We start from the raw sequence: 27,286 nt of genomic DNA, 5'->3' as shown, positions 1-27,286 counted from the left end.
GAGCATTATAAAGAGGGAGGGAACAGTAATTGGAGCAGAGGCCAGTAAGTAGCGAATGTAATAGGATTGAGAATATTTCAAGGTGGGGCAATGCCAAAACAGCTAAGAAGTTCCTCAGATCATCACTACAGCACTTATATTACTATGAGTTTAGCCAATAGTTCTGTGATTTTGCACGTTTCAGGCAATTCTTGTAGTCTTTATCCTTGCTGAATCTGTATTTCCTGTAATGAGACACTGACGCTTATACAAATTCTTCACTTGCAGTGATTATGGATTTGAACAAGAGGTCACCCAAAAACAAACTAGCAGATGTTTTGCCGATTTTTGGTTTAACCCGGATTCTCCACCTGAAGATTGCATAGTAGGACAAAGCTACACTAGTACAACGGGGTAAGGAGTCAATTGTCCATAGCGAGTTCTCCATCTAGTATTATACACCATAATGACCTTGAAGAGACTGGGATTCCACAAAGGAAAAAATCAATCTTAGTCCCAATCCACATTGTAGTGGAAAACAGAGTATTTGTTGTCCATTATCCTCATCTACTGCCTGTAAAGTAGCAAGACGTAGGGTCAGATAGAACAAGGTAACGCATCATTTCAGGTTTAGTCTACAAATAGGGTTTGATTGTAGTCTCTTATCATGAAGACAAATTAAAGCTAGTGAAATGATTGTAAAAGTGTATATGTTTTGATAGGTATTTTCTGAGAAACGTATATGGCATGAGTAAACAAATATATCTATAATGAGACATAGTTTTTCCTTTAATACAAGTACAGTAATGGTAATGCTCTCAGATATGTAATCATTAGTTGATTTTTAAGACTCTGACTGGCAGGACCTCTACAACTACTTCTTTCAGTCCAAAGAGCCCTATGTTCCAAAACAGGTGGAAGGGTGCGGAGCCCTATTCCTTATAAAATGATGGCATATACTAGCAAAGTGCCATAACATGACCAGAATGCCTCCTTTATAGAGGAACTTTCACGGGATTTTTTAATTTTAACTTAACTGCTACGCTGATTTTGAAACAGTTTTTGTATTTTTTCTATGACCCTTTGTTGAAAAATGATGTCCGCTAGTAATAATGGTGCAATGTTTGTCATGAGTGTGTCATGTCTGCAGAGTACATCGTGTGTCAGAGAGTTTTATTTTCATTTGATGCTGAAAGGGTGAAGGACTCTTTCCTTTCTGGCTGAGATTACTCATAGCCTTATTCACAGCTGCAGCATCTTATCATCATGCCCTTATGCTATATTTACCCACTCCTGGCTTTACTCCATGCCTATGATATGATAGATCTTTTATACTGACCACTTTACAAGAGGAGCCTGTCTCTGGAGAAGCTGTGGTTTTGTTTCAGTTGCAGCTATGAAGTTTCCTGCTGAAGAAACCAAGGAGTGTGCTATATGTTGTGTGTTTCCCAACCCAATTGTCTTACCTTCCTTGTGTTGTTTTATTGTGGTAGTTGGACTAGTTTCTCACTGGCCTACTCACACGTCAGCGTAGCTTCAGGGTCAGCAAAGGCTTAGGCATGTGACGGTGCACGGGGGAAGGCCCCGTCTTGGGACATTAGGGAGTGCAGGGATCAGCCACAGGTGAGTATGAGGTTGTGACCTCCCTCCCCTCACTCTATCACCAGGGCCTTCCATTAATCTTCCTTGGTTTACCCTTTGTTGCGCCGCACACCTGGCATTCCTTCGCCCCGACCAGACATTTGTCTATTCAATTAACTAGTCATATATTATACAAGTGACTGCTGATAAGTCTTGGGCTTTACCCACATAGAAACGAGATAGGATGATGAAACTTTACATTTATTTCATATACTCTCCACTGATGTCAACACACTTCTTATACCGGTATTCCAAGTTCTGTAAGCCTAGCAAAAAGAAGGATTTCTGTTGTGCCTCAAACCAGGCGTCCGTGGCAGCCATGGCATCAGAAATGGTGTGAAATTTTGTACCCTTGATGTGTTTCTTCATGTTTGGAAACAGATGATAGTCAGAGGGAGCTAGATCTGGTGAAAAAGGTGGGTGGTCAACCAGCTGGAAGCCCAGCTCTGCCAGTTTTGCTGTGGTTGCTTGTGCAGTGTGAGCGGAGGTGTTGTCTTGCAGGATCAAGATTCCTTTGGACAGCTTGCCTCGCCTTTTGGCCTTCAGAGCTGCCTTTCACTGGTCCAAAAGTTCAATGTAATACGTTGTATTGATGGTGGAACCCTTTTGAAGGTAGTCCACTAGCAGTACACCCTCCTTATCCCAGAACACAGACGCCATCACCTTAGTGGCTGATTTTTGCATTCGGAACTTCTTTGGACGAGGAGAACCACTGTGAATCCACTCTTTTGACTGCTCCTTGTTTTAAGGGCTCTTAGAACTTCTCTGGGGTGTAGCTATGATTTGATTGGCCAGTGTAAAAGGAAAAAGAAGGAAACACCCACAATTTTGTGTTACACACACGGTTGGTCAAAGGGAAAATTTGCGCCATTATAACTCAGGGTCATATCTTTGGAATGGAGGGATACAGAAAATAAAGAAAGGCTGTTGCAGAATCATTGGATCAGCGGCAATCGGAGGAGGTACTTCGTTTAAATTAAAAACATTGAGTGAACAGTGCTATTTACATAAGATTGTTGTATAAGTGTGTCGCCCTGGGCAAGCCAGGGGACACAGGTCACAACACCACCACACCCCACACTCCAGGTAGGCACATCACAGCTAACCAGAAATCCTTGTTGCCTTCCTCCAGAGGCTGATGATTCACACCAGGGGGTGGGCCAGGCGGTTGGCTCCGCCCACCAAGGAGATCACAGCTCTGGAGGCGGGAAGTACCAGGCAGTCTAGTCAGGGAGGAGGAAGTGGAAGGAGTGGAGGAGTAGCCCAGGCAGGGCTAAAGTAAACAACAGAGAAGTGAAAGTGGAGGAAAGAAGAGTAGTAAAGGAGGAAAGCAAGAAGTGGTGACAGAGCAGAGAGTGTGCAAAGCCTGAAGGGTCCAGCTTTGTGGAGGGCCAGAACAGCAAGGTCAGCGACGGCGTTGACTGTCTGGAGGGGGACCGTTTGGAAGTTCCTGGAAGGACCCCGTTGGCTGTGTGCCCGGTGGTCTGGAGCAGTGTTCCGAAGGACAGTCAGCACCAGGGCAGGGGCCTCTCGGACCCCGGCAAGGCTAGGAGTCGCCAAATTTGCCGAATCCGTCAGTGAAGGGGACGAAGATCCCCCAGCAACCAAGTCCCGATTGACGGCAACAGCCCAACCTGAAGCAGAGAGACACCGCCACCGCCAAGGCACCAGTTTCTCAGGGCCAGCGCCTGCGGGCAAAGTGTAGAGCTCCTCCGGCCCAGATTGCAGTCGGGGAGCGGGTAACCGGAGGGAATCCACCGCTACCATCAGTCAAACTTAGGTGCAAGGAAGAGGGACATCACCGTCACCTACCGGGAGTGCAGGTGCAGCCGTCTGTGGGACCGTCCTACCAGCCGTTTGGTTTACCGTACAAACTGTGTCCATGTCTCAGGCTGAGTGAGTACCACAGTGCCGCAAGGCACAGCGCTGCCCCCGCGTCCCTGCGCCCACCAGGCCCCGCACCTCACAAACCATCACCGGGCCCCGGGATCACCAACCCCTACCCACGGAGGGGCAACACAACACCTGGCTGCTCCCCATCACCATCCCCGGGATCCCCACTCAGAGCAGCGGTGGTGCAATCACCACAACCGTGGGTGGCGTCACGAACTATAACAATCCCCGCACCCAACAAACCCCTTTCACTCACGGGCGAGGAGTGTCGCTCGAGGAACCCCGGGATCCGGCCCACAGCTCGAGCCACCACTGAGCAGCTGCCGGACCCGAGCAGAAGGGGTGAGCGTAGTGTGCCGACACCCTCCTCCCCGCCCGCGACATAAGCAACAGAGTAAAATATATAATGGTCCTTTCCTGTTTATGAAGCACAGGGCTGCCCTTTCAGAACAGGATTGATGGCAGCATCGTTCTCTATGACTGGAAGTCTTGAAGCATGAAATTTAAAACACAGGCACACAGACTACCTCTACAGCACAAAAGCACGCCAAATGAAAAATAACCCTGGTGGAAATGAAAAAAAAAAAAGCAAAATACACCTTATAAAGTCTTAGCACCCAAAGACCGGTTTGATAAATCATCATTGTGTCCTGATTTTCTCCAGCCCCTCTGTAATAAATGGATGGGATCAGATGTCTGCTTATGAAGAATGACCACTTAGATGGATTGAGCTGCTGCTAGGCCCACAGGGGCGCCATGTCGACCGAGCCTGTCCATCGATATTAATATCAAAGAAATGTGTGATAAAATTGACTGAAAACTCCAGATTTCTGCTTGATGTTAAAGTATAAAGCAGATCTGGCAGCCCTCTTTGCCCTCTATTCAATGAAAAAGGGAAGGATCATTTCACAGTCCTAGATTAGGATGTGTGATTTTACTTTATAATTTTGGGAAGCTATTTAAAAACTCAATATGAGCTACTGCCATGAGGCCTACAGGTAGTGGCACCGCCACCAAGAGTCCTTAAAAAGCTGAAAGCAAGACACTATCCAATGCAGTGACCGACACAGTATAATGAAGTGGTCAGTCCATGTACAGTGTGAGCCCCTATACACTGATATTACATCCCCAGGTACAGTACCAGGCACTATACAGTGATATTATCTCCCCTAGTACAGGACCAGGCACTATACAATTTATCATCTCCCCTAGTACAGGGCCAGGCACTATACACTGATATTATCTCCACTGGTACTGGGCCAGGCACTATACAGTGACATTATCTCCCCTAGTACAAGGCCAGGCACTATACAGTGATATTATCTCCCCTGGTACTGGGCCAGGCACAGCACTGTGATATTATCTCCCCTAGTACAGGGCCAGGCACTATATTGTGATATTATCTCCCCTGGTACTGGGCCAGGCACTATACAGTGATATTATCTCCCCTAGTACAAGGCCAGGCACTATATTGTGATATTATCTCCCCTGGTACTGGGCCAGGCACTATACAGTGATATTATCTCCCCTGGTACTGGGCCAGGCACTATACAGTGATATTATCTCCCCTAGTACAAGGCCAGGCACTATACAGTGATATTATCTCCCCTGGTACTGGGCCAGGCACTATACAGTGACATTATCTCCCATGGTACTGGGCCAGGCACTATACTCTGATATTATCTCCCCTAGTACAAGGCTAGGCACTATACAGTGATATTATCTCCCTGTGTACGGGACCCGGCACTATACAGTGATATTATCTCCCCTGGTACTGGGCCAGGCACTATACTATGATATTATCTCCCCTAGTACAAGGCCAGGCACTATACAGTGACATTATCTCCCCTGGTACTGGGCCAGGCACTATACAGTGACATTATCTCCCCTGGTACTGGGCCAGGCACTATACTCTGATATTATCTCCCCTAGTACAAGGCTAGGCACTATACAGTGATATTATCTCCCTGTGTACAGGACCCGGCACTATACAGTGATATTATCTCCCCTGGTACTGGGCCAGGCACTATACTATGATATTATCTCCACTGGTACTGGGCCAGGCACTATACAGTGACATTATCTCCCCTAGTACAAGTCTAGGCACTATACAGTGATATTATCTCCCTGTGTACAGGACCCGGCACTATACAGTGATATTATCTCCCTTAGTACAGGGCCAGGCACTATACAGTGATATTATCTCCCCTTGTATAGGGCCAGGCACAGTACTGTGATGTATCGATAATATCTCCCTGTGTACAGGGCCAGGCACTATACAGTGATATTATCTCCCCTAGTTCAGGGCTAGGCACTATATAGTGATATTATCTCCCTGTTTACAGGACCCGGCACTATACAGTGATATTATCTCCCCTAGTACAGGGCCAGGCACTATACAGTGATATTATCTCCCCTTGTACAGGGCCAGGCACAGTACTGTGATGTAGCTTCCCCAGGCACAGTGCCAGACACAGTATAATGAAGATGTCTCTCCATGTACAGTGCCAGACACTATAGTGATATTATCTCCCCTGACACTTGGCCAGGCACTATACAGTTATATTATCTCCCTTGGTACAGGGCCAGGCACAGTATAATGAAGAAGTCTCTCCATGTATAGTGCTAGGAACTATACTGACATTAGCTTCCCTGATAGAGGGCTGGGTACAGCAGAATTATATAGTCTCTCCAGACACAGAGCCAGGCACAGTAGAATACTCCCCATGTGCAGTGCCAGGAACAGTGCAATGATATACTCCCCAAAGGCACTTTTCTGAGCATAATACAATAAAACAGTGCCCGAAACCGTTCAGTAATATAGCCTGGCCCTGTATTTATGGTGATATTGTTCTACCAGGTGCTTTACTAGCCACAGTAACTGATATAGCCTACCCAGACACAGTATAGTGATGTAGCCTACCCAGACACAGTATAGTGATGTAGCCTACCCAGACACAGTGCCAGTAAAAGTACAGTGATAGTCTCCCCAGGTACAGCGCCAAGCACAATAACGTTATATCGTTTCCTCAGGTACAGTTCCAGGCACAGTACAATGATGTAGTAATAATTATTTATATAATGCCCACATATTCTGCAGCACTTTACAATTAATGTCGGCTCAGATACAGTGCCAGACACAGAGCAATGATATACAGTTCTTTGCAAAAGTATTCACCCCGCCTGGCATTTTTCCTGTTTTGCTACATCACAACCTGGAAGTTCACAGGGATTTTTTTTAGGTTTTGCATCCGTTCATGTTAAGACCATGCCTGCTCCTGTGAACATTTGGTTTTCATTGTATTGTGAAGCATACAACAAATAGGACAAAATAACTGAAAACCTCAGTGTGTAAAACTATTCACCCCCCCTAAAGTCAGTACTATGTTGAGCCTCCTTTTGTGGCAACTACAGCTGCCAGTCTCTTTGAATAAGCCTCTATGAGCTTTCCACATCTTGCCACTGGTTTTTTTGGTCATTCCTCAAGGCAAAATGGCTCCAGCTCCTTCATGTTAGATGGTTTCCTCTGGTGATCAGCAATCTTCAAGTCTGACTACAGATTCTCCATTGGATTAAGGTCTGGGCTGTGACTCGGCCACTCCAATGCATTTACACATTTCCCCTTAAACCACTTGAGTGTTGCTTTAGCAGTTTGCATTGAGTCATTGTCTTTTGCAAGGTGAACCTCCGTTCCAGTCTCAACTGACTGACAGACTGAAATAGGTTTTGCCAGAATATTGCTGTATTTTGCACCATCCATCTTCCCATCATCTCTGACTATCTCCCATGTCCTTGCTGCTGAAAAACATCCCCACAGCATGATGCTGCCGCCACCATGTCTCACTGTGGGGAAGGTGTTCATGGGGTAATGAGCGATGTTTATTTGGCGCCAGACATAGCGTTTACCCTGGTGGCCAAAAAGTTACATTTTGGTCTCATCTGACCACAACACCTTCCTCCATACATTAGGGAACTCTTTTACATGTCTTTTGGCAAAATCAAAACAAGCCTTCCAATTTTTGGCTGTAGGTAAAGGTGTTTTTCTAGCCACTCTTTGTTAAAGGCCAGCTCTATGGACTGTACGGCTTATTGTGGTTGTATGGACAGATACTTTAGTCTCTGCTTGGGAACGCTGCAGCTCCTCCAGGGTTACCATCTGTCTCTGTGGTGCCTCTCTGATTAATGTCCTTCAAGCCCGGACTGAGAGGCTTTTTTGGGCGGCCCTCTCTTGGCAGGTTTGTTGTGGTAAAATAGATCTTTCCATTTGATGATAATGGATTTGATGGTGCTCCTGGGGATCATCAGAGATAGTTTTTAGAATCCAAATCTGACTTGTACTATTCAGCAACTTTGTATCTGACTTGTTTGGAGATCTTGGTCTTCCTGGTGTTGTTTGGAGATCACCTTGGTCTTCATGGTGTTGTTTGGAGATCTCCTTGGTCTTCATGGTGTTGTTTGGAGATCTCCTTGGTCTTCATGGTGTTGTTTGGAGATCTCCTTGGTCTTCATGGTGTTGTTTGGAGATCTCCTTGGTCTTCATGGTGTTGTTTGGAGATCTCCTTGGTCTTCCTGGTGTTGTTTGGAGATCACCTTGGTCTTCCTGGTGTTGTTTGGAGATCTCCTTGGTCTTCCTGGTGTTGTTTGGAGATCTCCTTGGTCTTCATGGTGTTGTTTGGAGATCTCCTTGGTCTTCATGGTGTTGTTTGGAGATCTCCTTGGCCTTCATGGTGTTGTTTGGAGATCTCCTTGGCCTTCATGGTGTTTGGAGATCTCCTTGGTCTTCATGGTGTTGTTTGGAGATCTCATTGGTCTTCATGGTGTTGTATGGTTAGTGGTGCCTCTTCCTTAATAATGTTGCAGCCTCTGTGGCCTTTCTGAAAAGGTATGTATATATACTGACAAACCCTGGGACACTTAGATTGCACACAGGTGGGCTTCCTTTCAGTAAGGCCCGTTTCAGACGTCAGTGATTCTGGTACGTTTGTGCTTATTTTCCTACGTTCAAGAATCACTGACATACGCAGACCCATTATAATCAATGGGTCTGTGCACACATCAGTGATTTTTTACTGACATTGTCTCTGTGCAGCCTACACGCGTGTCCGTGATTGCCACAAGGAGACATGTCCGTTTTTTCTGGCATCACTGGTGTCCCACGGACCACGCAGTGGTGTGATCCGTGTGTTATCTGTGAAACACGTGCCAGGAAAAACGTGCTTATAAAATAAAAAACATTTTACTCACCCGGCTCCAGCGACGCTCTGTGCAACCTGTGCTGTCTGCTGCTTCTGAGCCGGCTCATTACTGTCGTGCATATTCATGAATGCACGACACAGCCGACCCGGAAGCAGCTGCTGCGGAGGTCAGCGCCAGTCGCATGCTGCACCGTGGGAGTGTTCAGCACCAAGGAGAGCGGGAGCGGGCACAGGTAAGTTGATCGCTATGTGCAATCATGGACCACGGAGAACAGAACCCGGATTGCACCTAGACAACCCACGTGTGCTGTGAATCACGGCACACAGAGGGACATGTGCGTGTTTTACACGTCAGTGAAGAACGTCTGTATTATTCACTGACGTGTGAAACGAGCCTAAGCATGTAACTCACGCTGGACTCACACAAGTGTATAACTCGCATGAGTATCAGAACACATCACCCGGCGCGGCTGGCTTCTCTGCTGACAGGAGCGGGTCAGCTGCATGTATTTCTATGCGGCTGACATGCTCCTGTCCAGAGAGGTTGCGGCCATACCGGGTGATGCGTTCCGATACTCATGCGAGTTATACGCTCATGTGAGGGCACCCTTATGAAGATAATTACCTGCACCTTTATTTTTTTTTAGGGGCTTCATAGCAAAAGGTGTGAATACATATGCACATTGAAAGTGTATTAAATTTATCCCATGAATTTAATTTTTGCCTATATTTTTCTCACTTTACTTCCCCAACTTAGATTATTTAGAGCTGATGCATCACACAAATCAGATTACAAAAATATTTATACACAGATTGAAATGTAACAAAATAGGATAAAAGACAAGGGGCATGAATACTTTAGCAAACCACTATAGTTTCTGCAGGCACTGTTCCAGGTTGTCCTATCACTAACCCTGACCATTTTAGTGGTCATATTATACATAAAATGATGATGTATGTAAAGTGCTGTGGAATTAATAGCGCTATATAAATGAATACATATTTTTTTTATTATTATCATTATTATTATTATTATTATTATTATTATTATTATTATTATTATTATTAATAATAATAATAATAATAATAATAAAAGGTACAGTACACAATGATGAAAATGAATACAAAGTTTTATTTGAAGTCACCCTATATTATAAATTGTTTGACTACAAGATAAAAAAGCATTTTTTTTCACAATTCTTTTAAATAATTATTTTTATTTTTTTATTTTTTTAATAATTAAGTAAACTAAATAAATCAAATCTACAATAACTAAGTCAATCGATGCTAAAACAAAAAAAAAAAGCAAAAAGTATAAAAATGATCAGAAAGTAAAAGGATTTTACATAGGAGTCTTAGCAATAGTGTAAGAAATAAAAAGTTACAACTCTAAACTAATATTTGCTAAAAATAAATAAATAATAAATTAAGTAAATAATGGATTTTGCATAGGAGTCTTAGCAATAGTGTCAGAAATAAGAAGTTACAACTCTTTAAACTAATATTTGCTAAAAATAAATAATACATTAAATAAATAATGGATTTTACATAGGAGTCTTAGCAATAGTGTAAGAAATAAAAAGTTACAACTCTTTAAACTAATATTTGCTAAAAATAAATAAATAATAAATTAAATAAATAAATCAAATGGTGTGTGGTTCTAAAGGCCCAAACTATGTGGCTGTGAAGCGGATCAATATGGTAAATATGTGGACTCACCAATGGGTGGATCGTTTTTCCAGCATTGACATTTAGAGCGGTTTGTTGCACGTCTTCCCCAGTCTGCCCTCCCTCATTTCAATTCACCCGGCATCAACCGCGCCATTAATTAAATTCAGTGTTAGTGTTCTCCAACAGAGCAGGCGTCCATGAAATTCCTAGAGCATAGGAGCCAATGAAGAGGAAAGCACATTGCACATCTTCCATTGGAATAAACAACCCGACCCTTTGAAAAATAATTGCCTACTTTACATTTCAGACCCATCCAATTTAAAAAGGATTTTGGTTTACTGCAAACACAAGACTGCTTAGTAAAGCGAAGCCCATGAATGGTTATCTCAGTCTCATCTGGAAAGATACTCTATTTCTTGTGTGGCATGGCGGCCTGTAACAGGCTCTCGCGCACATTGTGCTGTTCTGCTACTGTGCCATTTGTGGTTGTTCTGTAGGATTAAGAGACTTGGAAGCCACATTTACAGGGTCTGCCTTTCCAGGGAGTTAATACAGAGCAGAATAAGCAATTCAGTGACACAACATCTGCTAAATTATTTATGAGAGTCGTTATGTAGGCAAATAGCTGAAGAAGACAGTAAAGGGCATTAAAGACCTGACGGCACTGGAGAAAAATCATTACAACCATGTTTTGTTGTTTTCATACCTTCTAACGTTTGAACCCTAAAATTTCGAGGCATCCCCAGAAATTCCACCAGCTTTTACAGTCTTTTCTGCCTCCAGCAGAAATGTGTTACAGAAAAATAGTCGCTCTCACGACACTTGGGGTAATGGCAGCTATTTTTGTGGCCTTTGCTCATGGATCGTTGGTACTCAATGAGGTCCTTCCACCTTATCTCCCAAACAAATGTATTGTATTATAAGAAAATATTAATGTAATTGCAGTTTGTCCTTTGGCCGTTTAGTTTTTTGGGTGTTTTCTTTTTCATTCTTTTTGCAAACTTCCAACATAAAATTAAAAAATAAAGTTATGCATTGCTATTTTTTTTTATTATATATGTATATTTTTTTTATACAGCTACTCTATGTCTCTAACCCAAAATCTAGTCCTAATCCTAGCCCTAACTCTAGCTCTAACCTGAGATACTTGTAGTTTTTTTTTTGGGGGGGGGGAGTGTAAGAATGTACATTTATTATTATTCCTTCTTTCTTTCTAACAAAATTATTAAAATTCTGTCTTTATTTCCTTCACTCTTTCCTTCTTTCTTTCCTTCCTTCTTTCTTTCCTTCTTTCTAACAAACTTATTATAATTCTTTCTTTCTTTCCTTCTTTCTTTCCCTCTTTCCTTCTTTCTTTCTTTCCTTCTTTCTTTCCTTCTTTCCTTCTTTTTTTCCTTCTTTCTAACAAATTTATTATAATTCTTTCTTTTTCCTTTCTTTCCTTCTTTCTTTCCTTCTTTCTTTCCCTCTTTCTTTCCTTCTTTCTTTCCTTCTTTCTTTCTTTACTTCTTTCTTTCCCTCTTTCTTTCTTTCTTTCCTTCTTTCTTTCCAACAAATTTATTACAATTCTTTCTTTTTCTTTCTTTCCAACAAATTTATTTCAATTCTTTCTTTCTTTTTCTTTCTTTTTCTTTCTTTCCCTCTTTCTTTCCCTCTTTCTTTCCTTCTTTCTTTCCTTCTTTCTAACAAATTTATCATTATTCTTTTTTTCTAGTAAATTTATTATAATTTCTTTCTTTCTTTCCTTCGTTCATTCTTTCTTTCTTTCTTTCTTTCTTTCTAACAAATTTATTATACATTTTTCTTTCCTTCTTTCTAATGCCGGCGTCACATGGGACGATCTATCGTGCGATCGCACGAGCGATCGTACCCGCCCCCGTCGTTTGTGCGTCACAGGCAATTAGTTGCCCGTGGCGCACAAAGTCGTTAACCCCCTGTCACACGTACTTACCTCCCGGGCGACGTCGCTGTGGGCGGCGAACATCCTCTTCCTGAAGGGGGAGGGACGTTCGGCGTCACAGCGACGTCACACGGCAGCCGGCCAATAGAAGCGGAGGGGCGGAGTTGAGCAGGACGTAACATCTCACCCACCTCCTTCCTTCCGCATTGCCGGCGGGACGCAGGTAAGCTGTGTTTGTCGTTCCCGAGGTGTCACACGGAGTGACGTGTGCTGCCTCGAGAACGATGAACAACCGGAGCACAGAAAGAAGACCGACATTTTGAAAATGAATGACGTGTAAACGAGCAACGATAAGGTGAGTATTTTTGCTCATTCACAGTCGTTCAGAGGTGTCACACGGTATGATATCTCTGACGATGCCGAATGTGCGTCACTAACGACGTGACCCTGACGACATGTCACCCGATATATTGTAACGTGTGACGCTGGTATAACAAATTTATTACAATTCTTTTTTTCTTTCTTTCTTTCTTTCTTTCTTTCTTTCTTTCTTTCTTTCTTTCTTTCTTTCGCGCCCCTGAGTAACTCAGGGCACTACAAGGAACTGCATCCTCTTAGGGATGCAAAACCTACCCCCTGAGACCTGGAGTACCAGTGCCGATACCACCAAAGCACAACCAAAATCCTAGTTCTCCACTCGACACTGGGACTAAAGGGTTAATCAAGTAAGGGGATGGTCGCCTAGAGGTAGGAACGAGTCCTGGGATTAGCCAGCCTGCTGGGAGGGGACAGGCAGAACAGTGGCACACAGAGAGGTGTTCGGACGTGCTTGAGCTGGGTCCTTGCGACGGTGACCCGGGGGGCACAGGAGAGAGGTCGCAAGGGCAGGTACGGACAAGTACTGCTGGGACGGGAGCACGCACAGGGCCCTAGATCAGGCACCAGTTCTACACGGCTTGATAATCACCTGCATGATAAGGACAGCTTCATGGACTTCACCGAACCAAATAATCTGGGGGCATCAGCAGTACACTAGGAACGGGGTTTGGACACTTACCTCCCCACAGGGTCCGCACTGCCCGCCGTACGGAGGAGACTAGTACCCCAAATAGGACAGCCGGGCCCCAAACACTCTATGCTACGGAGACCCAATCAACAGAAAGTGCCAGGGACAAAGCAACCTGGGTCACTACATTGGCACTGATACTCCATGGGACCTGAACCAGTCATCCACGGGTCGGAGTAAGTAGAGACTGTTTATTACAACCGTGTGTGGTCTCCGTTATTACCCTTCACATCTCCTAGGTACGGCTCTACCTGTGGAGGGCCCAACATCATTGCTTCAACCACCACCAGCCATGGGAGTACCCGCATTCAGCAGCGGCGGTTCTGCACCCTTAACCGCAACCCGCAGGTGGCGTCATGTACACTAACTTTCAGCCCTACTTTAAATGATTCCCCTTTTACAAGAGAAGCCCCAGGGCACAAGACCGGGCAATGGCCACCAGAGTGACATTCCCATTTGCAACCGCCCGGGACCGAGTACCCCCTTCCATGGACGACTGTCTTGCTAAATTCTTCTAAAAAGGGGCTGAAAGCCCATACTTACGAAGCGCTCACTGATATCCTAATCAGGCACGAATACTAAGATTCTTTATAGCAAGATATTATTTATTTTAATAGCACATGAATAATCAATGGTACATAGGCATTAGAACTACTTTATAGTCATAGAATCTTATACAATAACAGAAATATGCATCAACATTACCGCTATGTTGTGGCAATCCTTTCTCATCGGAGGGACTCGATTAGTGAGAAGGAAAAACAACCCGGCCTTTTCATCACAGGAACAGTGCGTCCACTTGAGCGTCCTAGAAAATGTCCCCCAATTTCACTAAGCGAGTCCTGTCTTTTTATAGCAAAACTTTGTACGTCATGTGCACTGAGTGGTGAATTGGTGACCAGCATGTGACAGCTGAGTCATGTTCATGCAACTTGACCACAAGCTGCTGTGGGCACCAGTAGCTTCCTGCACATTTTGCCAGTTGACCACTGGCCGACCACAGTTTCCTGGAGATATTGCAAGGAGCCGTGAATTTTACATGCCAGCTTCCTTACACCTGTTGTCAACTAACCATAGGTATCCTGACTGTTGAACTGTAAACGTTACTTCCTCATAATCGTGGTTTGTTCAAGATCTGTCTGACACGTATTCTTCATCATGGTAAAAATGGGTCAGCCAGAGGACATCTCTCTCTGATACTGAATTATTGATGGATCAAATAATATCTGGGATCACTATATCTTTTGATTATGATCCCTATCTAATCACACTCATTCTTCAGTCATATCACATTGGTATCACAACGACACATTTCTTTCTAGCAAATTCTTTCTTTCTTGTAAATTTATTATAATTCCTTTCTTTCTTTCCTCCTTTCTTTCATTCATTCTTTCTCTCCTTCTTTCTTTCTAGCAAATGTATTATTTCTTAATTTTCTTTCTTTCTTTCTTCTTTCCTTCTTTCTTTCCTCTCCCAACAAATCTATGTCTCTCATCTCTCATTGTATAGATCTCAACATCCAGAAAAAACTGTGATTTTTTTTTTCCAAAAACCACAACAAGCAGCCCAGTGAATATATATATATATATATATATATATATATATATATACATATATATAATGTATATATAAAGTGCAGGAGCAGAAGCCCTGATTCCAGAAATGTATCATTCACTGGACTGCTTGTTTTAGTTTTGAAAAAAACAGTTTTCTCTGGATGCTGAGCTCTATACAATCCCACCTCTATCACTGATTGGCAGCTATCTACGTACACTGCGCATAGGCAGAAAGCTGCCTATTAGTGATGGGAGCATGGTTGGACTACCTGACAGTAGGACAGTTAGTACTCTACTGATAATATACTGCTGACAAAACAATAATTTTATAAAGAAAATTACAACAAGCAGCTCAATAAATGACACATCACTGGAATCAGGCTCTCTACCCCTACATCATGATGCTTTCAGATTATGAAGCAAAAACATGATGATAGATTCCATTTAAAGATATGAAATGAGATAAATTCATAAGTACTGCTTACATAGTTAGCTCATGTGAGATTTAGAATTGTTTAAATAGGTGCTCAGAAACCATCAACAAGCTGGCTGCGACTAAATGATATTGTTAGAGTAAATATTCACGACTATTTAACCCATGAAATATATGGTCAGAATCTTCCAGTCAATTAATTTACAGATATTAATTTTTTGCAATGACTATTAGTAATAAAAGATCAGCCAACTGCAGATTTTTGTGGAAGTGACATTTTGTCAACACTACACATAAAAAAATAGAAAGTATAAATAAAAAAACAGGGACCAAGGAATATAATAAATAAGGAAACTGTGTTTCATTCTTCTGAACAAGAAAAATGTACCATTGCATGTGCACAGGCTTGGACTGGCCGACAGGAGGGCAGGGGAATTTCCTGGTGGGCCCCTGTGCAGGAGTTAGTCACCCACTTTATAGTCACCCACCTTATATTAGTAGTTGGCACAATAAACTGGATTCACTGTGTACCATCAATGGCAGTATCTCATCATTTATTTATCAAACTGCCCAGTTTATTATATGGTAAATATATGTGTGTAGCTGAACAGTGGGCCCCCAAACTCAATGTTAGTGGTTGGACCTTGACACCCCATTCTGACATTGATGCTCCCCATTGAAATGAATGTGCTATACACGTAAGGTTCAGACATGCCATGGTGGGGGGGGCTCTTTATAGACACTTATTGCTCCAGCTAGTATGTGCGTATATATGTATATTTTTCATCTGTATATTATATTACAGGTATAGGAAAGTCATATCTAACGTGTGTGAAGGAGGCATCGATCTGCAGGAAAATCTAGCACATTATCAGTGTCCTCTAATGGCACCAAAAGGTTTGAGGCTCACCATCAGAGGAGACTCGATGGCTGTGAAGCCGGGAGAGGACATCACATTTCTCGTACGGCAGGAGCAGGTAACCTCTTACTAAGCTACAGTTTAGAATGCAGTTTGTAAAATACTTTTATTCTACTTTACAATTATTTTATGTCCTGATTTTTTTGTTTATTTTGCTTTTTTTTATGTCTATGCACACTCACGTGTGAGGGTTTTGTTCTACCCATTTTCAGTGTGGAAGGAAGCCGGAGTACCCGGAGGAAACCCACGCAAACACGGGGAGAACATACAAACTCCTTGCAGATGTTGTTCTTGGTGGAATTTCAACCCAGGACCGCAGTGCTGCAAACCATTTGTGCTAACCACCCCCCTTTTCACTGGTTGCAGTTTGTTTTTGTATAAAAAAAAGGTGTCATGTTTACCCTCCCCACGTCCACTGCTGAGTCTCCACCATTGCTCTTGGTGTCTGATTTTTCTCCACCACTGACATCACGTCGATAGCTCTAAAGTCAATCACTGAGCTCAATGGCTCTGCCTTAGTTGATGGCACAAGCAGCTCAGTTCACTGATTGGCTGCAGCGCTGTCGATGTGACATCATTGCTCCAGATGATAGGACACTGTAAATAATGGCAGAGGCTCAGCACTGCACCTGGAAAGGAGTAGAAAAGCACAATTTGCTTTTATAAAAACTAAACTGCAGCAGGGGGAATAGGGGTTATCCAAAACCGGAACATCCCTATACTTTTCATGCAATTGTAGAAATTTCTGTATCCATCGTATTCATGTGAATGGATGCAGAAATCCATTCGCTTTTGGCTAAAATAAGAGTGTCAGGTGAGTGGAACTCATTGCGTAGTTTCAGAGATTCCTGCACAAAATCTTTCACCATGCCACTGATTTGCAGTAGTTTTCACCCCACTTAGGCCTAAGCTACACGGCGTGAAAATCGGTGTGAATGGGATGCGATAAAACATCGCATTCCACTCGGACCAATATTAACCTATGTGTCAGCGCCCATGAGCGATTATTTTCTCAGCCCTAATCGGACCGAGAACACAATCACAGCATGCTGCGACTGTAATGCGATCCAGGTTTCTCTCACACCAATTCAAGTCTATGGGGCGAGAGAAAAATCGCACTGCACTCGCAGAACACTGGTGTACCGCGAGTGAAGGGCGAGAATTGCAATAGCTAGCTACGGAGGAGAGAGTGAAATAAATCCCTCCCTCCCCTCCGCAACTCCGGCCCGCCCCTCCTGAGTGCTGACCTGCCCCTCCTCAGTGCCCCATGATCGGACCTCAGTCGAAGTGACACTCACATTACACTTGCCTCCTGCTGTGCTGCGAGCGTGAGCCGAGTGTCATGTGAGGATCGCAGTAGATCATCCTGTGGCCCTGGCCTAACACTGAGTTGTGTAATCCTCATTCACACTGCAGGTCAATTGACATTTGGAAAATTCCCACAGCCTATAGATTAAGTTTTTATAATCTAACCCACTTTACTGTATTATAATGCAAATTTATTGTGTGAAAATACACTCCCACTGCTTCAGCCCCTAAAGGGAATCTGTCAGCTGGTTTTTGCTACCTCATCTGAGAGCAAGTTGTAGGCAAAGAGACCCTGAAACCAATGATGTATCACTTAGATTATTGGGTGCAGCTGTTCTGACATAATCAGAATATCTAGATTGTGCCATGTAGCAGAGCTGAGAAAGCTGCCTATGCCCACACCAGGCTCTCATTAGAGATTGTACATTGACACTGTCACGGGGTCCCTCTCCGATATCACACAGTCAACAGAGCGAGAGATGATTGAACAATCCAAAGAACATTTATTCCAATCAAGTCAGAAGGTCCATCTAATAATCCACCACACAGAGGGTAAAGTAGTCCAGTAATGGGATAAATGTCCAAGGGATCAGTCACAATCCGCCAGCAGTCCTTTTCCAGGGAAATCAGGGTTTCTCAGCGGCTCTCTGGGGTGCTGCCTGTTGTCGTTGCTTCTCCCCTAGAGGATGAATCTTCCTCCTTGTCTCTTGTCCTGAGATCTCCCAGGTAAGCAAAGAGTTTAGGTGGATTCCAGGCCTCCCTCCCCCAGACTTAGGGACAAAAGCCTGGCAGGGGGTGATTAACCTGCAAACAGCACAATGTAAACAGAATGGACAGAGCAACACAACTAAAATATGAACCTACACAAAATTATACAAATCCCATATTCCACCATCACAGACAGTGAGGTGTCAGTCAGAGGAGGGGGGTGCCAGACTGCCGTGCTCGTGAAATTGTAATCCAAGGAATGATAAGTCCTGCTGCTTAAACATCATTGCAAATAAACAAAATATTGAATCATGGCAAGACAGGCATTCCTGAATTCTCTGTGTTAACCCTTGCAGCATGCTGGGTTCAGCTTACATAGCAAAAACCTGTTGATAGATTCCCATTAAGGTGGACATGCACGTTTTATACAGTTAGGTCCAGAAATATTTGAACAGTGACACAAGTTTTGTTATTTTAGCTGTTTACAAAAACATGTTCAGAAATACAGTTATATATATATAATATGGGCTGAAAGTGCACACTCCCAGCTGCAATATGAGAGTTTTCACATCCAAATCGGAGAAAGTGTTTAGGAATCATAGCTCTGTAATGCATAGCCTCCTCTTTTTCAAGGGACCAAAATTAATTGGACAAGGGACTCTAAGGGCTGCAATTAACTCTGAAGGCGTCTCCCTCGTTAACCTGTAATCAATGAAGTAGTTAAAAGGTCTGGGGTTGATTACATTTGTGTGGTTTTGCATTTGGAAGCTGTTGCTGTGACCAGACAACATGCGGTCTAAGGAACTCTCAATTGAGGTGAAGCAGAACATCCTGAGGCTGAAAAAAAAGAAAAAATCCATCAGAGAGATAGCAGACATGCTTGGAGTAGCAAAATCAACAGTCGGGTACATTCTGAGGAAAAAGGAATTGACTGGTGAGCTTGGGAACTCAAAAAGGCCTGGGCGTCCACGGATGACAACAGTGGTGGATGATCGCCGCATACTTTCTTTGGTGAAGAAGAACCCGTTCACAACATCAACTGAAGTCCAGAACACTCTCAGTGAAGTAGGTGTATCTGTCTCTAAGTCAACAGTAAAGAGAAGACTCCATGAAAGTAAATACAAAGGGTTCACATCTAGATGCAAACCATTCATCAATTCCAAAAATAGACAGGCCAGAGTTAAATTTGCTGAAAAACACCTCATGAAGACAGCTCAGTTCTGGAAAAGTATTCTATGGACAGATGAGACCAAGATCAACCTGTACCAGAATGATGGGAAGAAAAAAGTTTGGAGAAGAAAGGGAACGGCACATGATCCAAGGCACACCACATTCTCTGTAAAACATGGTGGAGGCAACGTGATGGCATGGGCATGCATGGCTTTCAATGGCACTGGGTCACTTGTGTTTATTGATGACATAACAGCAGACAAGAGTAGCCGGATGAATTCTGAAGTGTACCGGGATATACTTTCAGCCCAGATTCAGCCAAATGCCGCAAAGTTGATCGGACGGCGCTTCATAGTACAGATGGACAATGACCCCAAGCATACAGCCAAAGCTACCCAGGAGTTCATGAGTGCAAAAAAGTGGAACATTCTGCAATGGCCAAGTCAATCACCAGATCTTAACCCAATTGAGCATGCATTTCACTTGCTCAAATCCAGACTTAAGACGGAAAGACCCACAAACAAGCAAGACCTGAAGGCTGCGGCTATAAAGGCCTGGCAAAGCAATAAGAAGGAGGAAACCCAGCGTTTGGTGATGTCCATGGGTTCCAGACTTAAGGCAGTGATTGCCTCCAAAGGATTCGCAACAAAATATTGAAACTAAAAATTTTTTTTTGGGTTTGGTTTATTTGTCCAATTACTTTTGACCTCCTAAAATGTGGAGTGTTTGTAAAGAAATGTGTACAATTCCTACAATTTCTATCAGATATTTTTGTTCAAACCTTCAAATTAAACGTTACAATCTGCACTTGAATTCTGTTGTAGAGATTTCATTTCAAATCCAATGTGGTGGCATGCAGAGCCCAACTCGCGAAAATTGTGTCACTGTCCAAATATTTCTGGACCTAACTGTACATTTTTTCAAAAGGGACAAAAAAGTTGTTTGCACCACTTTTTTGCCAACGGGGATTGCTGCTAGATCGGTTCTTATGGTTGATTAAAGGATATGTAAACTTAGCCTCACAAAATGCTTGTTTCCCTGTAAAAACATGTCATGTCCTGCCAAAAAATACATATAAAGTTTTAGTACACTTCTAAGGTATATAAGAGAATTGTGCCACTAAAGAGCGCTGTGCACAGCTTTTATATATGCTTTATGGAGATTTTTATTTATACAGTTTTTTTGTATAAATATAAAACTGATCTGACATGAAAAAGAAATCTGAATTATACTTTTTTTTCTACTTAAAAAAAAAAACCTTCTGGTGATTGTCTCCACCCTGAAACTCTCACTAATTTGACTTTTACATAGACCTGAGTATTTAGTAGTAAAGTATTTTGGATTTTCCTACAGGGAGATATTTTAAACACTAAATATCAAGTGGATTTGGGAGACGGATTCAAGGCTATTTATGTGAATCTTACACTGACTAATGAACCCATCCGCCACCGATATGAGAGTCCGGGAATATACAAGGTGTCGGTTAAAGCAGAGAACGTGGCTGGACATGATGAAGCCATCATCTACGTGCAAGTCATCAGTAAGTGACACCAGTTATTGGTATTTTTGTAAATATTCTACATTACTTTAAGGAAATTGGTCATTAAGATCAACCTCACTTGACCACATTTACAGGTATGCCGATCTTAGAAAGTTAAATCCATCAACACCTTTTATTATCTTCTATCTTTTGCTGTATTCCCAAGAAATTAGCAATTTAATTAATATGAAAACTAGGTGTTCAGTGCTCTGGGTGTGACATAGCACTTGATGAGCCTCTTCCTCCCAAGGTTGTTTTCCCACCAAGAACCAGCTTCTTGAGCTTACTTGATTTACTAAGGGATACAAGGGGACTTATACTGGCCCTAACACTGCGGCCCCTGCGCTCACCCTCACCTCGGAGGTACACTTAATTGTAGGGAGGTCCGGGTCCATGATCGGGCCCTGTCTCCTGTCGAGCCCTGGCCTAATATTCCCTCACCCCCAACCCAGGATTGGGCAGGACATGAAGTAATGCATCTCCAACAAGACAAAGACAGGGGGTAAAACTGAAACTCACACTGCAAATATCCACAGGGGGGAGGCAAAACGACACTGGAGGGGATACTGCAAATATCCACAGAGGGGAGACAAAAAGACACTGGAGGGGATACCGCAAATATCCACAGAGGGGAGACAAAAAGACTGGAGGGGATAAACCAAAGAGGAAGGAGAAAGTCAAAACAGGGAACTTTCATACAGCGCAGGAAACAAATCGCTGGTCACCAAACAAGGGATCACCACGGATGCTGGGATATCGCAACTGCAAGCATAAACTATATTCGGTGGTCTACTACTACACTCTCCAGCCTTAAATAGGAAGAGACCAGCTATGTAAGGAAATCAGCAAACTGGCTCTCAGAAGAGTAGCACACTACTCCAAAAAGGACTAAACCCTGCACGGCTGGGAGTAGTGAAACAACTCAGCCAACGCCCAGCAGAGCTGAGCACTTAAGAGAGAAAAGGTTACCTGTCGGACTCTGCGATGTGAACAGAGTCTGATGCCGTAGAAGTAATACATGTGTGTGGATACGGACAGTGTATGACAGCACCAAGAGAGAAATTCAGACAGTGAGCTATTGAGCAAGCACAAGAAGCTGGTTCTGGGTGGGAAAACAACCTCGGGGGGCAGAAGTTCGTAAAGCGGTCTGTCACGACCATAGCACTTAATGCCTTATTTGCAAATTAAATAAAACACTAGTTTCTTGGAAATATAGCAACAGATAAAAGCTATAAAGGTGTCAATGGATTTAGTATCATGATCCAGGTCTGTATCAGCCGCTGTGGTTTAATTATTTCACCCATCTCTGGCCTGGTCATGTCAGGGATGAACATCTCCCTGCCTCACTCCAGTTTCTGGGACACCATATCCTGGTACTGCACCTCCGGTTCAGTGCCAATGATAGTTTATGCTCTGCAGCATGTGTTACTGGCTCTGGTGAGTCACCTGATCTGTCCTGCCTCCCAGCTATCTTGTTATGTCCTGTACTCTACTTGTTCGTCCATCGGTCCCAATCCCTGACTACCCACTCCTGTCTATTGTGTACCCTACTCTGTCTGTCTTATCCCGGTCCAGACCTGTTTGTCCTCCCCTCTTGTTTGTACTTGGACTTCCCGGCATCTGACCTATATCCTTGTTCCTAACTTTGGTTCCGTCTCTCCCCTCTGTTGCATACGTGACTTCCCGGCTTCCGACCCTTGTCTATCACCTGACCACAATTTGATTTTCCCTGAGCTATTGATGAGACCTCCTGCTGCTGACCCGGTTTACTGACTACTCTACTGCCCTCTTGTGGTTTGCTTGCTAAATGCACTCCCTTAGTACAGTATGACATTTAGCTTTCAAAAACCTCAGGACCCATATATGCGGTTTGGTGAAGTTGATCTTCTTAACGGACTCCCTTTAACCCCATAACCATATATGACATTTCCAACAACCAACAGGAAATATTATAAGCAGCTCTGGATGTGACTAGAGAAAATTAGTTGAACTTAAGGAAAGCAAAGTACCCTCAAAAGCCTAGATTTATTTATATACATCACATTATTGTGACCATTTTTGATAAGGATATATAATATCATAGGTAATTATATAAATATAAGACCCTGCTTAATGTATATAATTACTCTCTTAAATTGCAGACGAACGGATCTGCAAAATGATAGATTTCTATACCAGTACAGACTATAAGGATATTGTACATTACGCAGCCATTCAGTATAATTATACCTAATATATTACATGATTATTCAAATATATTCATGGGTAATTTAGACAATTTATGCATTTAAGATTCATATGATTAGATTTGTAAGACTTACAACACATGAATGTGCTGAGTAATGGGAAAACAAGTCCAGTACGGCAGTAACAGCCCAGCCTGAATGGAAATGCATGATATACAGTGCTGCTTCATTATTGGTGCCCCTTATTTTTTCATAGAGTATACAATATCTTCAGAAATAAATGGAAATGTAGCAAAGTTATATCCTCGGGATTTTTTCATTAGCGATCCAAAGTTATACAACAATAAAACATTATTTGTCAACTTACATGTTGCAATTTCGAAGAAGAAACAGAATAAACAGCATGTGCAGCAATAAAGGCACCCCTAATTTACACTTGGTTGCCCCCATAATTAATAATTGGTTGCACGCCCTTTTTTTTTATCAACTTTTTATTTTTGAAAAAATGTATACAATTATAGAAACAATCCCAGGTAAGAAATGAACAATACATTTCACAGATATGCAGAACCATACATCAAAGCAATACAATCTCAGATCTTAGAACCAGGTTCTTATAAAGACTCTACCATACAAGAGGAAGCGAATTCTCATACTAGAAATCAAAAGTACCCAGCAAGCAAATGACCCCTCCCCAAATATCAGACCCGCACCCAGGGGTCTGTGCAAACCCCTCCTAAACGATCTCCTAAACGATTCGTCAAATCTGAAGAGTATCCACATGAGTATCCCAAGCAGTCAACGTCAGAATAAACTTATCCATTGTATCATGGAGCTGTGCTGTTAACCGCTCCATAGCCCTAACATCCTTAACCCTGGCATATAAATCTGAAACTGATTGAGGGGCCATCCTCTTACAAAATAAGGATATTAAGCATTTAGCAGCCATAAGGATATGTAGGACAAGTTTTATTTCCCACCTGCCTAATGATGATGGTAATACATTTAGTAGATATGTCACCGGGTCTCTGCTTATCTCTCTATCAATTACCTTTCATATTAAGGACTCCACCTCCAAAAAATGTGATATAGCGATGCCCCCCCTCCACCACACCTCCAACATCTATCTGGGAAGGCACGATTAAATCTATGTAGAAGATCCTGGGTATGATACCACGTCATAAGAACTTTAACTTGATTCTCCTTATAGAGAGGTTGCACACCCTTTGGCATTGATGACGGCCTCCAAACATTTCTTGCAGTCATCTTGTAGCTCCTTGCACTTCTTAGCTGGTATTTTCTCCCACTCTTCCTTTGCAGTTTGTTCAAGCTCTTGAATATTTGCCGGGTTCTTTTTCCCAATGACAGATTTTAGCTCACCCCAAAGATTTCCAATGGGATTGAGTTCAGGACTCATTGCTGTCCATTTTAAAACAGTGCATTTTTTTATTTTTCAACCATTCCTGTGTACTCTTGGATGTGTGCTTTGGGTCATTGTCTTGCTGGAGGACCCATTATCTTTGTCTCAAACCAAGTTTATTACACTAGGTAGGACATTTTGCTCTAAAATCAGTAGAAAATTCTCAGATTTCATGATTCCTGTGATATGTTCAAGGTCTCCAGTATCAAACTCAGCAAAGCAACCCCCAGCATTATGGATCCTCCACCATGCTTAACTGTTGGTAGGGTGTTCTTTTCCTTATAAGCTTCATTGCGCCATCTGTAAACAAACTGTTGCTTTGCATTGCCCAAAAGATCTATTTTTATTTAATCTGTCCACAGAACATTTTCCCATAGGATTGTGGTTTGTCAAGGTACTCTTTGGCAAAAATCAGTCTTTACTTTTTCTGTCTTTTCTTCAGCCATGGTTTCTTCCTTGGCCTTCGCCCATAAAGCTCTACTTGGTATTGTGTACGGTGTGTGATACTTGTTGAAACCATGACCTCAGCCTGTTCCAGGTTGGCCTAAAGGTCTTTGGATGTTTGACGTGTTGTTTTTCCACCATTCACACCAACCTTTAAAGACATCTCTTGTCTATTTTCCTCATTCTCCCAAATCCAGGGAGGTTCTTGACGGATCCATACTAGGCAAACTTCTTAACATTGAAATTGAGATACCAAGGTGTTTGGAGATGGCCTTATGCCCTTCGGAAGTCTTGTGTTTGCTAATAATAGCAGTTCAGGTGTCTTCACCATTGTGCAAAGGAACAGGGCCTACTATGTGGCTTTTTAAAACACTGAAGTCATCATTCATTGGCTAATTCATGTCACATGGGCACCGACAATTTATCACAGATGATTCTCATTTGTGATTTACCACAGGAGAGTCAAATTGTGTTTCCATACTAATGTAATGTAAAGGTGCCAATACCAGCGTCACAGGAGCTTTAATGTTTTCTGTTTCCCTTTATTTTTTGTTTTAAATTATTGTTTATCATTTGCTCTTTTGTATTGAACCCGAGTACTCTATACAAAAAGCTGCTTCACTTAATTCATTGTTTGCAGGAGATATTCCGCATTATGTACTTAGACTTCACGGGTGCCAATAACGATGAGCAGGACTGTACTTGGTTATACCTGTGATGCCAGCGTTAGGCAGGAGACTGAAAGACCTACTACCCAAATCAGGAAAAATGGGGTTTAGGACTATGTCATTACCTTAATTAGGACTTCTCAGATAAAATGTAGCATTAAAAGAGTAAAAGAATAGAAATAAATGCTAAAACAAGAATTGCCCATGGTGCTCAACATTCCACAACAGCATATGAGAAAAACCCCTTTAAAGGATATGGAAACCTTGAAGGTCAATTTTTATGGTTAAAAATCATTTTTGCAATGGGGATTCATTAAAACATTTGCACCCCTTGCCCTTTACAGGCTTTGGGTTTCACTGCCAATTCCTGGCTGCAGAATGAGCTGCAAAATTTGGTGACCCCCCCAACCCCTTTAGTCATATTATGTGTTTCTTCCCAGCTTGGCCACATTAAGACTGTGTTCACACTACTACAATTTCCTTCTGTTGTTCTACCCATTAAGTGCAAAAGAAAAAAAGAAAAGAAATTATGCGGGGGGCAGATTTTTCATTAGACAGACACCGGTGAATGCCCAACTGTCCCCATTGACTATAATGAGGTCTTTTGTATTTCTTTAGACTTGTGGTACTCCTGATGAAGAATCGATTGGGCTTCTAAATCCCTTTCTGGGCAATCTCATTCTTTGAGAGCCGCATAGCCGCTTCTCCACACCAATTATTAAACCTGTTAACTTTTTTTTTTTTTCTTAAGCATGCATGTATTACAATAACTGCAAACTGCTCGATTCTTTTGTGTCCAACACAAAATGTAGTCTTTAGCCCCTATTCTTCTCTCCTAAGTCCTTATCTAACTCTCAAATCTAATAAAAATCATAAAGGTCAACTAAAATTATATCAGATTTGAGTTTAGATGAGCATTCAAGAGAGTGAAGAAAAGGGTTCGACACTAAGCAGTTGTCGGATTTGGCACAGTACAGAAATAATCAGCTTCCAGTGTATTAAATTACCTGCAAGCTGCAATACAAAAACTTTTACAATTTTCAAATAAAACCAATTGCACAAAACAAACAATGCACCAAAACATACAAAAGGTATACAAAACCTTTAACTGTTTAGCACTAGACAGTTTTTTTTGTGACTGAGAACAATTCTGAACATTTATATGTTCTTGCTCTGCAGAAATAGCTGAAGAATATACACTTTATCCACGTAATTAATTCAAAATCCTTAATTTATGCAATAATAATCATAGACACTCTAAATGCTTTTGTTTTGTATGAAAAACATAAAAACTGGTTAAAATGAACCTGTCAGGATGATTTTACTACTAAACTTAATTGTATGGCTGTACCAATCATGGTACATCCAATGTAATCCCATGTGCCAATGTTGAGAAATCAAGCTTTGAAACCAAATGAAAATTAGCCTACAAGTGCATTTGGGTCGTGTTGTTAGGCCGGCGTCACACGCTACGATATATCGAGTAATATGTCTTCGGGGTCACGGATTCCGTGACGCACATCCGGCATCGTTAGACATATCGTAGCGTGTGACAGCTACGAATGACTGTGAATGAGCAAAAATACTCA

The 27,286-nt window shown here is 42.4% G+C and overlaps 1 protein-coding gene across 2 annotated transcripts in view; it reads left to right on the top strand.

The window, feature by feature from the left end:
- SORCS2 (sortilin related VPS10 domain containing receptor 2) overlaps positions 1–27,286 on the top strand; it is a 1,328,268-nt gene that overhangs the window by 1,226,957 nt on the left and 74,025 nt on the right. For both annotated transcript variants that reach the window (XM_075346856.1, XM_075346855.1), the window contains exons 17-19: positions 268–393; positions 16,140–16,311; positions 20,793–20,979. In XM_075346856.1, the coding sequence (XP_075202971.1) occupies positions 268–393; positions 16,140–16,311; positions 20,793–20,979 (485 nt within the window). The remainder of the gene's footprint in view (positions 1–267; positions 394–16,139; positions 16,312–20,792; positions 20,980–27,286) is intronic.

This window comes from Anomaloglossus baeobatrachus, chromosome 1 (genome assembly GCF_048569485.1).
Source record: "Anomaloglossus baeobatrachus isolate aAnoBae1 chromosome 1, aAnoBae1.hap1, whole genome shotgun sequence".
NCBI lineage: Eukaryota > Metazoa > Chordata > Amphibia > Anura > Aromobatidae > Anomaloglossus > Anomaloglossus baeobatrachus.
This window is presented reverse-complemented; position numbering and strand designations above follow the sequence as displayed.